This window comes from Phragmites australis, chromosome 16 (assembly GCF_958298935.1).
Source record: "Phragmites australis chromosome 16, lpPhrAust1.1, whole genome shotgun sequence".
NCBI lineage: Eukaryota > Viridiplantae > Streptophyta > Magnoliopsida > Poales > Poaceae > Phragmites > Phragmites australis.
In genome coordinates, this window is record NC_084936.1 from 544,890 (window position 1) to 557,861 (window position 12,972).

The following is a 12,972-nucleotide window of genomic DNA, read 5'->3' on the forward strand; positions in this document are numbered from 1 at the left end:
GATCATCTATCCCGCCTACATCCCACATATTCGCATTAAATCCACGTACGAGATAGATCCAGAATCAGCCCTCCGGCCGAATCTCAAAGGAGGTCCTTCAAGATCTCCGCTTGCGGTGTTCACCCACCGACAATAGGTAGTGCTCAATTATACTAGAACTATTGTGACATAGCTTCAGACATTGGAGCTAAGGGGGAGGGTTACCCATTAGAACCTTTTGTCGTCGTAACCAGTATCAGACACATATGAGACAGTTAGATAGCCTCAAACAAACTGGATCAGTAGCTGTGTTCTATGATAAGTTTGAGCAATTACCCCATAATGCCCTGTAGTACAACAAATGATATGACAACGTTTCTCTTCATCCTAAATTCTTATGCAGGTTAAAGGAAGGATCATTTTGTATTTGTTTTATATCACCTAAAGATGTTGATATAGCTAGTGCATTGGGTCTCTTGCTGGAAGAGGCTAGGGATGGAGAACATCAACATACTAGCACACAAGCTGCAATACAAGATGGCTGCTATGTAACCATATGAATAAATTATCTTAACGGTTTGCAATGTAGAAATATTTGGGATGAGCCGTAGGGCTAGAATCGTTTCAAATAAGAACTTGTCCCAAACTTCCTATTCAGAGCTATTTGGGATACTACGTAGAGCTCCGTTCGGGATAAATGATGAGGTAGGTATATTTCGCTCCGACTATCTTCCACACTTCTCTTATTCCATCATATCTCTTGCTGTATATTTTAAATAAGAATCCTCGATCATAGAAGGATAGGTGTGAAATGTGATGGCAACCATCACTACCCCGCACCTCTTGCAGGAAAATGCTAAGGATGGAGAACAACAAAGACACTAGCATATAAAACTGTAATACAAGACGATAACTATGGAACCGTCCGAATAAATTATCTCCGACGGTTCATAACACAAAATTGTCTAGATAAGCTGCAAAAATCGAACCGTTTCAAATAAGGACTCATCATAAACTTTCTTATTTAGGTGACTCCAACAGAGCCGACAAAAGCAATCGGCAATACTGTGTCATGCTTTTTTGCCACTCCAGTTGGATGGAGGAGTGCTCCAACAGCTCCTCCATCCGATGCTATAGGGATGGGGGAGAGAAGAGAGGTACTTAAATTTGAGGTACTCTCTCCTCCCATCTATATTGTTTATAGAGATTGATACGTGGGTTCGAAAGGAAGAGAAAAGTAATATAAGGTAGGAAATATGGTAACTGTTGGAGATGAAAAAAAAAGAGATATTATAATAATATTAAGAGATGATGTAATAGTGAAATGAATTTTTAAGGTATTTGCTGGAGATTCTTAAGGTATTTGGGATACTACCAAAGAACAGTGTGGGATAGGACTTATTTGGATTCCTTTAGGATATAAGAGGCTGTTTGGATCGTGACCTCAACAGACTAACCAATTTTTGGTCATGCCCGTGAATTTGGCCACTGTTTGGTTGGGAGAGTTTTGGTCATGCCAATTTTTTTTTGCCTGGCCAGCTACAATTAACAGGGAACGCGGGCAGGGTTGGGGCGAGCAAAACGGTCGCCCGGCATTTTGGCCGACCAGCTACAGACAAATGGCTGAGGTGGCAGCTGTCCATTGGCTGCACGTATTTCAAAAATTTTAGATTAACAAATTTTAAATCACAATATCCTCTAAACCATCCATCCGACTTTTAATCTATTTACACCATTATATTCTTTTTAATTAAATCTACAAATCAAAACTTATGTTAGTATATTTTAACGTTTAAAAAAATTAGTTATATATAAGTTCCACGTATCATAATCACTTTTTTTTAGAAATTTTGACATGGCTGCAAACCAAACGGCCTTAATTTTGCCACTATACTAACTTTGATTTGATCACAAACCAAATGACACTTTTTATACCAAAATTTAACATTGCCTTAATTTACCGATAGCCAAAATTTGGCTTGATCTGTTGAGGAAAGAACCAAACAGCCCTAAATGACGAGGTATATTTGGCCCCGCTCATCACCCTCTGCTCTCGAACCCTACCTACACTACAGCACCGCCGTCGCCGTCCTCCTCCACCACCCGGATTCCGATCCCGACGCCGGCCGCGCCAACACACAGCAGAAGAGGATCCCGTCTCCTTCTTCGTTGTTCTCGCTCGTGCTCGCCCCCTAGACTAGACCCAGGGCAGCGCGATGCAGCCCGGTCACTCGATCGGCTGAAGGAGGGGCGTGGCGGCGGCACGCAGGCTGGGGCGGAGCGGACTCGTGGCGACCTTGCCTTCATCTTAGTGGTCGTCTTCTTGGGACTTGAACGCCGTTGGCTTCGAGCAGAGTGAGTCCTGCCTGTTCTCCCTTCTCCTCGATTCTTCTGTGACGCTTTATGTTGGTGAATGATTGGTGGTTGTACTAGCGCTTTGCATCATTGCAAAATCGGAGCACCAGCGATGTGGATAAACAATTGGTTAATTCGCGTCGGCTGATGTTTGGTTTATTGTGTCGATTTTCCAAATTTGGGGAGGATCTTGTGTGTTTTAGTATTTGGGCCACGATAACAGTTAAAATCTATCCTTGATATAGTGATGATTATCTTCTGTCATAATTTGTGACTTCTCCTTGATATATTGAAATCAAACTCTGAAATGAGGCCTCGGTTACCGTATTATGTATGGCATTCAAACTCTGCGTTGATTTAGGATAGTAACTACTCCGGTTCAGTTTTGCAGTTAACAACAACTTTACATATACTTGTCTGCATTTAAAATGAAACAGACATTTTTCTGCATTGCAGCAAACGGGCCAGTGTTCCGCTTGTGGTCACCACTAGAGGAAACGGTTGGATGCCACTCGAAGTGGGTGTTGGACGAGTCATCAGACACTGAATCCCGGGTTTGTTCCGTTTCAGCATGTGATGATTCAGGAAGGAACTTGCTTGACTGGTACAAGCTTCACTGATCATCCCATTTCTTCACCATTTTATTACTCCTTTCCTTTGAAGTTAAACTGATCTCATGATTTATCAGGTGCCATCTCTTCACCATTTTATTATTCCTTTCCTTTGAAATTAGAACTGATCGCCTTCCGCATGATTTATCAGGTGCTCTGAGTGGCATCAAACCTTTTCAAGTAGTGGTGTACAAACGTGAACTGGCCTGTTTGCTGCAATGCAGGAAAATGTTTGTTCAATTGATAGCAATGGTGGGATTTATCCGCAGTCTGGGCTTGGATATTTGTTTGGTCGAAATGGGACGCAGGGTGTACATCTGCAACATCAACCTTTGGAAGGTTGCATGTATGTGAATGAGCACGGCCAGATGTGTGGACCTTACTCTCCTGAAAAGCTGTATGAGGGGCTATCCACTGGTTTCTTGCCTCAAGATCTTGCTATCTACGTGATGTTTGGTGGGGTAATGGCCAATCCTGTGCCCTTAAGCTTTTTGAAGCAGTTCCTTTCACAATGGAATTTTGGTGCTGCACTCTCCACAAATGAACCCATGGAGACAAAGAAAGTAACTTCCAATGATAAAGTCGTTCTTCCAGATGTATGGATGGCTTGCTTTTTGTCTATGTTTCTGCGCATCATCCTTGGCCTGTCTACCTTCCTGATTTGTTTAGTTTCTGCTTTCTCCCTGTTAGGCTCTTTCAAGCGAAGAATCATGCTGGATGTTTGAGGATGCAGAAGGCTGCCGACAAGGGCCACATTCTCTTGCTGAACTTTCCTATTGGCATCATAATAGCTATATCCACGATCTTTCAATGGTAGGAAAATCAGCAATGAAACTGTCAACCTTCTGAAACTCACTCTTGCTTTGTATCTGTAAATGTTGTGTACAGATGTGAAGATTTGGTGTGATAATGACATTCCTGTTGTCCTGAATGCTTCTATCCAAGTAGTGTGCCAAGGCGCATTTCTGTGATTTGATCATATCTGGTCACCAGCTCAATGGTATTATGCTGGTAGATATGCTAGTGTGTAATAGTTGCAGGAATTTATCTCTATTTTGTAGGAAAAACCTTTTGAAATTGGGTCATTTGTTGGCTTGAGTGCCCTTGGCCTTGTATGTTATAGATTAGCATCACAGGGGAATATTTGATATGATGGTTCTTCACGTTTTGTTTCATTCTTGGCAAGGACAGACAATTTGGTAACTTAGGCAGGTTGAACATCATATTAATACCACATAGTATGTGTGTTGTAGGATCATCAAGATTCACATGAAATCAGTGAGAAAAAAACAGAAGATTCTGTTAAAATTCCTATCAGAAGTCTTTCCCTTTACTTTCTATCCCCAAGTAGTAAGATAAACTACAAAGTTGGCTTGCATCTAGATCCTATACTGTCATACTGCACATTCCCCCCTGTTGCAAGTGCTGGCTTATTTATGAAACATTATTTCATTCTCAACATAGTCTACATCTGAATTATTCTGATCTTTTACTGTAGATTTATCATGTTGATGGCAAATTTGGTCCATTCACACTTGTATCACTGATTGGTTGGTGGAGTGGAGGTCATGCAGAGCGTTTGGAAGCTACATCTAATGATTCTGCATCATTAAATGGCTTAATGGGTGACATAGTTGATGATATCAGCCATCAGCTGCATGCAGGGATAATGAAATCAGCTCGCAGGATTTTAGTTGATGAAATATTCAGTTGTGTACTTCCAGATTTAATTGCTTCCAATAAGACTGAGAAGCAACTGGCTGCAAAACTGAAGAAACAAGCTACTAAGGTTTGTTTTATTTGCCAGGGTTTTTTCTAACAAGGGAGCTGCATCTTACTATTCCTTTTCAATCTCTAATAATCTGCCCTATATGTGCTGTTGTTTGCAGCCTGACAGTGTGGGCAACAAGAAGGTTCCTGCGCTTAAGGCCAAGGTTGACACACCATCTACTGTTCCAAAAAAAGGCAACTCCTCGTATCATATGGCCATAACAGATTCTTCTGTGGCTATTCAATCCCCAGCAGTGTATGATAAATTTGCTGATGTACTATCAGCAGTTTGGCAAACAATTTATTATGAATCTATGAAGAGTATCTGGGATGGAGTACTATCGGACCCTGTTATAGGCTACTGTGATGTATGGTTACAGAGAAATTGCCAGTTGAATCTGCCCTCTACGATTATTTCTTTCACCCCAGATAACACAAACGCCCAAGACAGTGATGAAATGCCACCAAAGGTGTCTCCACTAGGGCTAAATGTATTTCTTTCTTGAGAAAGTGGTTTAGGGCTTTAATCCTTTCTTTCTTACTTCGTAGCTTACATCTTATGATACTTTCATGGTTTTGCAGGATTTGGACGCTCCTGAATGCGAAATGGATTTCCCACCTGGATTTGGACCAAGCTGGGAATCTGCTGAGAGCTCCCTCTCTTCATCCTTGTTAGAAGTCAATTATGGAACTGACAAAATTGACTGGAAATCTGAATCAAGCACCACTTTATTTTCTGGCCCCCTAGCAGGAGTTCAGATGACGCTGGCGAACGAACTATATGTCGCATCAAAGCAATCTGTATTTCACTATTTTGAGGAGGTTATTGCAGAGGAGATAACAAATTGTTTATGCTTTGGACTTGAAAGCAGTATTAATCGAGTGAGTTTATAGTGATAAGAAGATTGTCTTGATAGCTGCTAATATCGCTAAATTCACACAATTTGTTTATGTAAATGTGTATCACAGGAACAAATTGGTACCCCTACTCACGCACCAGAGTCACCCATTAATGCCGGAGTGTCTACACATGAAACACTCGATCCTGGTGAAATGGCTCTAGATGAAGAGTTGAATACCATTGAAATGGCTACAATCACAATGATCAGTTCAGCTGGAACGGCTACAGATGAAACATTGAAGGTTCCAGAAATGACAACAGATAAAATGCACAATCCTCATGGTAAATGAACAGCATCCTTTTATTACATTTTGTTTTGCCTGTGTTGTGCTTGATTACATTTTCTTATCCCCTTGAAATTTGTTTGCAGCGGAACACCTGCCCCTTTGTTTGTCTTATGCAAGTATATTTGAAAAGATGAATATATGTAAGACAGTGGAGTTGGATGAGACTTTTGATGAAGTGCCTCCTGGAATGGAGACTGCCTTAGTTCCTTTGGCATTTATGGGCAAAAACAGATATCAGCCTTCAAAATCAATGAACCCTATTCCTGTGATTTCTAGATATATTGCCTTGGCTCTCTGCCGGCAAGGACTACATGAGATTTTTGTGAAAGAGTGGACATCTCTCATCCCAGATACCATTAGCAAGTGCTTCGATGCATGGTTCACCAGGCAAAATCATGTACCTAAAAGTGCAGGTGGATCATCAAAACTCAAAGAATATACATACTACAGGAAGAGGTACTCCTGACCCCCTGTACTCCGCAGTTCACCTGTCACTGTTATACACAAAAGCCTGATGTCTTTGTCTGTCTGTTTGTATTGATACCTATCCAAGACCCCAACTACGCCTTTAATGACTGATGAAATTGATGGACGATTAATAATTAGGACATTGCTTATTCCACATTTGAGTATGCTTAACTTTTAGATGCACATTTTGTCTCAACCTTGCCAATGTTCATCTTTGTTTTGTTAGGTTTTTTACAGTGCTTTGCGCTGGGTGCAGTCCAAATTCATTCAACTGAAGCAAACTGATTAGAAATTAATGCTCACCACAGTGAATTTAACTACTAGGACATGAGAAAATAAATCGATTCAATGAATGGTGCTTACCGCTTAGCCTCCTACTTTTTCTATATCTCAGTTTTCTGACATTGGTGGTAAATATTTGTAATGTCATCTGGGATGGTAATGATGATTCGTGCCAGAGCATATGTGCCACCTATGTGAATCCCAAGATGACATGTCATAGTCACCTAGGAATTTCATCAAGTTTACTTCATAGGGCAGGCTTGCATAGTTGCATATTTGCATGCCATCTGCTAGTTGTTCTGCTAGTATTTCTGGCATGAAGATTCCAATTGATGAAATCAGTTTTCTTAGACCTCAGGAATTTAATGACCCAGGTATTCTGTAGGGATCTAAAAAAACCATTACCTGCAAATTTGGAGAGGGAGGGAGCGATTCATGGCCAAATTGTTATATGTACATTTAGTTCTAATATCTTGGCCAACGAACGCAACTTTACTTCCCATTGTATTTGCAAATTACTCTAGTAAGTGAGAACCACTAGAGCATACGAGACATGATCATTTCTGCTTTGTTTGCCAACCCTTCGGTGCTGTTTCACTTCATAAAACATGCTACAGCTTACACTGTAGACTTCAAAAAGACTTGCTGGTGAGTAGAGAGCAAATCACTCTAGTAAGTGAGAACCACTAGAGCATACGAGACATGATCATCTCTGCTTTGTTTGCCAACCCTTCGGTGCTGTTTCACTTGATAAAACATGCTACAGCTTACACTGTAGACTTTAAAAAGACTTGCTGGTGATTAGAGTGTTTTATTGTCTACTTGGCAGAGTTTTTTTTATCAAAGTATGGGGTTGAGGAACATGCTGTACCGCCAGAAGAAACTACACAATATACTTATTTAGGGTAGAAGGAACTTAGTTCAAGGTATCTCGAGGAAGGTGCAAGAGCAGGCTGATACATTATCATGCCACTCTCCTCTTCTCGAGGAAGGCGCAAGAGCCTCTGCCTTCCGGAGGACTGCTGCAAGCTTTCCCTTGGTCCCAATGGACATGACAAATCAGTTCAACATGACCGGAGCTAGTAAATGGTTACTTTCTAACAAGGTTAATGCTAATGTTCTTTCTCATATCTGGATAGAGTTGCAAAATCTTGTACAGGCGCACACTATAATTATTGCGTTGGTTGAATTGAGGTCATAGAGTTTACATGGTGGATATAAAACGGGTTTAAAAATAATCCTTCTCTTCTGAGTATTTAATTAGCTGTGAAAGATGAAACACCAAAGCCAGTAATACTACCCCTTCTTTTGAGAAGTAGTATGCAATGAGCACCAAACTGAACTATTCGGGTGTCCTGCTCCTGTTGAATGGACTTTCGCCTGTTTGCTGTGGATGCATGCGTGGCTGTGTGTAGCGATTGGATGACCCTTCCCGCTTGTACATGCGAGAAATCTCCAGTCCTGCTTCATGGGCCTTTGATGATTTCTGAGCCCTCTTACCGTGTGCTGATATAGTACATGGACGGCAGCATCTCTTTTTATACCCGGGTCTACATGAATGCAATATGTTTGGGCTTTTGTTCTATACTTTTTAGTTGCTTCATCCATACATATCACGTGGTTTGCTTAGGAGGAAACATGTCAGTTCTTGCACGTTATGATGAACGAATGAGCTTTTTATTGGTCACTCTGTTGCAAATTCCATTTTTTTAATGGCACTTTGTGCAAGTTCTAGTAGTAGTTAGTGCATTGGAGCGATGCACTAGGTATGTTTATGTGAACCGGTGTAACTGTTTGTTTAATCATGTACCTACTCCTGTTCTTGCAGGTACAATGTCACAAATCTTCAAATCATCTATGACGTACGTATGCATGTAGGCGTCCACAAATTTTCCAAATGGGTGCGGTATGTGTTCCATCTCTTAATTGCTTGTCCATGCTTTCTTACTTGCATTTCTTAACTTGTGGGCCCTAATAACATTTCTTTATCATGAAAAACAAGAACAGGGCCTCCTGATTTACACTGTTTTGTGTTAGATACAGAATAATTTTGGCAGGTTGTTTGCTCGGACGCATGGATCCACGGGCCTCCTTATTTGCTTCTTGAAATTTAGGCTACCATCCGAATGAATGAAATTAAATTTTGGCAAGGTTGGTTTTAGCACAAACTAAACAAGCCTGCACGGGCAAAAGCAAGAACAAGAACAACCCAAAAACAAGAAGCAAATAAGGGAAAGAGCAGTCCGTCCTGCGTTTTTCTCTATCATGCTTTACATTTTAATAATTGAAAGAACAAACGGAAGAGAGATTGATAGATACGTTGATTAGTGTCTATCACAATGTAAGCTCTTCAAAGATGGTGCATCTTCTCAGGCTCGTTGGTGAAGCTGAATCCAAGCCCATCTTCAGCAGTGCCGGATAAAGCTAAGCTCTCCCAGACAAGGCCGTAGTAAGAACAAAAGCGTCGGCTCCCATCATCTCGTATCACTTGCTTTCTCTCTCTCAGAAAAAAAAAACTTGCTGATAGATGGCCTTAGATGTATTTAGAAAAAAAAATACTTGGCTCTAAAATCATTTCTATCTATTTAGTAACGACTTGATACTCACATTCTTACTGCCTATACTATTGGTTCAGTAGTTTTCTTTTTAGGGGAGTCGGTAGAGTAATCTTTTTTTTAGGGGATTGAGTTCACAAAATACCTTGAAAAGGAACTCAGCTAGTTGGAGTGACGATTCCCATAGCATAGCTTTACTCTTAAAGTTCGGTAGAACAATAGAACCCTGGCTGGCAAGGTAACTTATGTCCTCGCCAGACAGTTATTCTTGGGGGGATTTTCGATTCGAGAACGTGCAATGCACACATTTCATTTTCTTTCATTAAGAAGAGTTATTCTCAGGGGGATTATCAGTTCACAAAATACCTTGTGCTTGTGTTTCACCGCCCTTTGTGCTTTGTTGGAAGAGCGTAGGTAAGCATGGGGTCTTGTTGAAGGCTAGAGAGATCCTATGCTCTCCTTGCTGGTCGGTTCGAATTCGGCAGGTCGGCTCTAGGGCTTCTGGACTGTGCATTGTGAATCATATTGTTCAAGTTCGCACTAAACCTTTAAAATTCCTAGAGCATTTTTCTCTTCTTTTTTCTTTTTTCTTTTCCTGTGCCTTTTTTTAGTTAGGTTGCTTAGCTCAATCGTGAGTTCACTCAAATCTGGACATTTTTTTAGCGTACAAGAGTGCGTGAAGGTTATTTATTTATTTATTTATACCATGGAACAAGAATGTAAAGTACATGCTCAAAGGATGTACGCCCATTCTGCTGTATATCGCTAAGTTTTGTAAGCAATGTGCATATCAAAGTATGGCCTTGAATTTCTCTGGTGAGCTGCGACGATACATATATATCCACCCTATATACTGGGGTACGAGTAAGCTGCCGATAGCTCATTTCAAGGGTATGCCTAATTGGGATAATATTTAAATGTGTACGTTTTCGGCCAGGAATGTTTGTGGATCCTCGATTAAAAAAAAAAAGACAGACAATTTGGGCTGGACTTGGAAAGCCAGCAAGCAGGTCGTGAGTCGTCGGATTCAGCGAGCGATTCCGAGCATGCATGATGCTCCTCAACCTGAATCTTGTTAATTAAATTACTGCGCTGCAGAAAAGGAAAATCATAAATCGAGACGCCTAATGAAAATACTAGAGCTTTATTTTGTCAACGAATCTAGACGCCCCACACGAATCTTGACGCCCAGACTCACTTACCGGCCGGCCGGCCGGCGCGCGGTTGTAACTGGTATAGCAGCCACCTCCTGTTCTGCACGCACCGTCCATCAAAGATCCAACGGTGAGATCACCCCTAGGGACACGCACTCTGCTATTTATAACCACACGTGTTTACCGACTTACCATTCCCATACAAAAGCGTCGTTCGTATCATTTGACCAAACACCTCGGGTGAGCGAGGAATAAATAATAAATAATTATATATATTTAATAGAATATAATATATTATTAGAACAGGTATTCATGTAGGTTTTACAGTTGTTACAGGGTAAATAAGATATAAATTGATATTTTAGACAGTTCATCGTATTCTATACAGAAATCATTCTTAAATTTGTAAAGAATTTTAGATATTAAAAAAATACAATTCAAGATATTACATTCGGAAACTCTGAGTGCAGTACGACTCCGCTATATTGACTATACAAGGAGAGAGAGGACTGCACAAAGGAAGAAAATCAGGAAGACGTCAAAGAATACAAAGGCTCATTGACCTAATTTAACTGTAGGCGAAATTATGAAGCAAAGCATTCTTTCCAACCAAGAAAAGAAGACCTAACATTCCTAAAAAATGAGGTTGTTTTGTTTTTTTCTAGATTCTCCAGGTCATAATGATGAAAGTGTCCATGAAGAATAGTTGCTGAAAATCCTGTGCCGCCTTCTGCATCATTTTGAAGAATTGCAAATTAAAGTCCTAGTGTATCTGAATAGAGATCCAGCAATTGGTGGCGAATGAGCATGTGAATAAATAGATGAAAGGTTGTTTCTTCAGCATTGGTGGCGCATAGAACACAATTATAGTTATTTCCTTCAATTTCCAGCATCTTCCTTTTTAGGATGTTCTTGTATTGAATATGTCTATTAACAAAAGCCATACGAACACTTTGTGTTTCTTGCTACAGGTAGACCTCCAGATCCAGCATAAAGTTTGAGGGGGGTTGTATGCTCTTGAAAGGAAATTGTAAAACTTTTTTGGCTGAGTATGACCCAGAGCTCCAAATGTAGATCCATTCATCATTCTTTCATGAACAATTCTGATAATAGTTCAACCTAGAGTGTAACACTGTAAGCTCCTAAAAAGCTTGTTTAAATAGGAGAATATGAAAATGCCTGTGGATGGACATGTCTTCCGTGTAAGCGACCACAAAGACAAAATCATTCTTGGCATAAGAAAACAATCTAGGTAGCTGATCCTTCATTAGGTGGTCATCCCATAGGTCCATCCAAAGCATAGTCATTTGACCCTTACCGAGCCTACAACGAGAAACTCTCCGATAGTGCTCAACAAACTTAAGAATATCTCTCCACCAAAAGGAGTCCTTATCAACGACAGCATGAGGCACAAGATGAATGGTATAATAGGTATTTCAAATGAGATGTACCCAAGGAAGATCTTGCTTGTTATAGAATTTGTGGAGATGTTTAAGGAGGAGAGCTTCATCTTGGAGTTGCAAATTGATCACCTCTAAACCTCTTTTTTTTTTGGTCTGCAAAACTTTTCCTAGGCCACCATAGGTTTTTTCAAAGCATTTCTATCGAAACCACACCACAACACACTGCCTTCTAGCTGTGTCGATGTTTTGGATGACCCCAGAGGGCAATTTGAGAGTACACATAGAATATGTAGGAAGAGTTGATAGCACCGAGTTAACCATTTCAAGCCTTCATGCCATTGTGAGAAAGTTAAAAACTGCAGAGTCTTCTTTCAATATTATTCATGAGGGGAGTATGATCCTCAATTTTTGGACGAGTTATGCCCAAGGGAAAACCAAGATAGGTAAAGGGTAGCTTGCCAATTGAACAACCAAAAACCCTAGCCAGCTGCACAGCCTTTTGTTGACTAATGTTGATAGGAACAAGACATAATTTGTCAAAGTTCACCTTGAGGCCTGTAGATTCGGTGAAAGAGTTTAGAATCGCCTTCAAGCAGAAAAGTTCTTTTTGGGAGCCATTCAGAAAGAGGAGGGTATCATCTGCATATTGAATAGCAGGGAAGTTCTGTTCCACTGAAACCTGAACTGGAATGGAGAGAACGCCGCTTGTATGAGCCTTGTTGATGACACATTGAAGAATATCTACAGCAAGCACAAATAGAGAGGCGAAAGTAAGACCTCTTGTACAATTGAAGAACTTCTCTGGCACTCCATTGAGAAGCACAGCTGAAGATCCGGAGTTCAGGATAGTTTGTATCCATCTGATCCATCTCGGGCTGAACCCCAATTGGCTGGGCATGAGAAGAATAGTACCGTGCTCAACTGTATCAAAGGCTTTTTCAAAATCAAGGTTCAGGATTACAAGCTCTTTTTTGGAGTGGTAGCACTGGTGAAGTTACTCAAAGGCCCAAGTAAGACAATCTTGGATGGTTCTAGTTTTGATGAAGCCATATTTTTGTGGATAACTGGAATGATAACTCTCTGCAACCTGCTGGCCAGAAGTTTAGTAATCAACTTGAGACTAGTATTGAACAGGGAGATAGGTCTATAATCTTTGACTACCACTAGTTGTTATTTTCTGGAATTAAAGTGATGAAAGAATTGTTTA

The 12,972-nt window shown here is 40.6% G+C and overlaps 1 protein-coding gene across 4 annotated transcripts; it reads left to right on the forward strand.

Annotated features, from left to right (window-relative positions):
* Positions 1 to 1,992: 1,992 nt before the first annotated feature.
* Positions 1,993 to 10,152, forward strand: LOC133895699 (histone-lysine N-methyltransferase ATXR7-like). Of its 4 annotated transcripts, XM_062336182.1 has the most exons (12): positions 1,993 to 2,334; positions 2,791 to 3,022; positions 3,170 to 3,541; positions 3,636 to 3,758; positions 4,444 to 4,734; positions 4,835 to 5,185; positions 5,298 to 5,597; positions 5,685 to 5,898; positions 5,987 to 6,359; positions 7,483 to 7,758; positions 8,482 to 8,559; positions 8,661 to 10,152. In XM_062336182.1, the coding sequence occupies exons 2-10, from the start codon at positions 3,011 to 3,013 to the stop codon at positions 7,508 to 7,510; spliced, it is 2,064 nt and encodes a 687-aa protein (XP_062192166.1). In that variant the 5' UTR covers positions 1,993 to 2,334; positions 2,791 to 3,010; the 3' UTR covers positions 7,511 to 7,758; positions 8,482 to 8,559; positions 8,661 to 10,152. The 4 variants fall into 4 exon arrangements, with proteins under 4 accessions (XP_062192166.1, XP_062192165.1, XP_062192167.1 ...); XM_062336181.1 differs by lacking the exon at positions 8,661 to 10,152 and having other exon boundaries at positions 8,482 to 8,567; XM_062336183.1 differs by lacking the exon at positions 8,661 to 10,152 and having other exon boundaries at positions 2,791 to 2,938; positions 3,097 to 3,541; positions 8,482 to 8,567.
* The last annotated feature ends 2,820 nt before the right edge of the window (positions 10,153 to 12,972 follow it).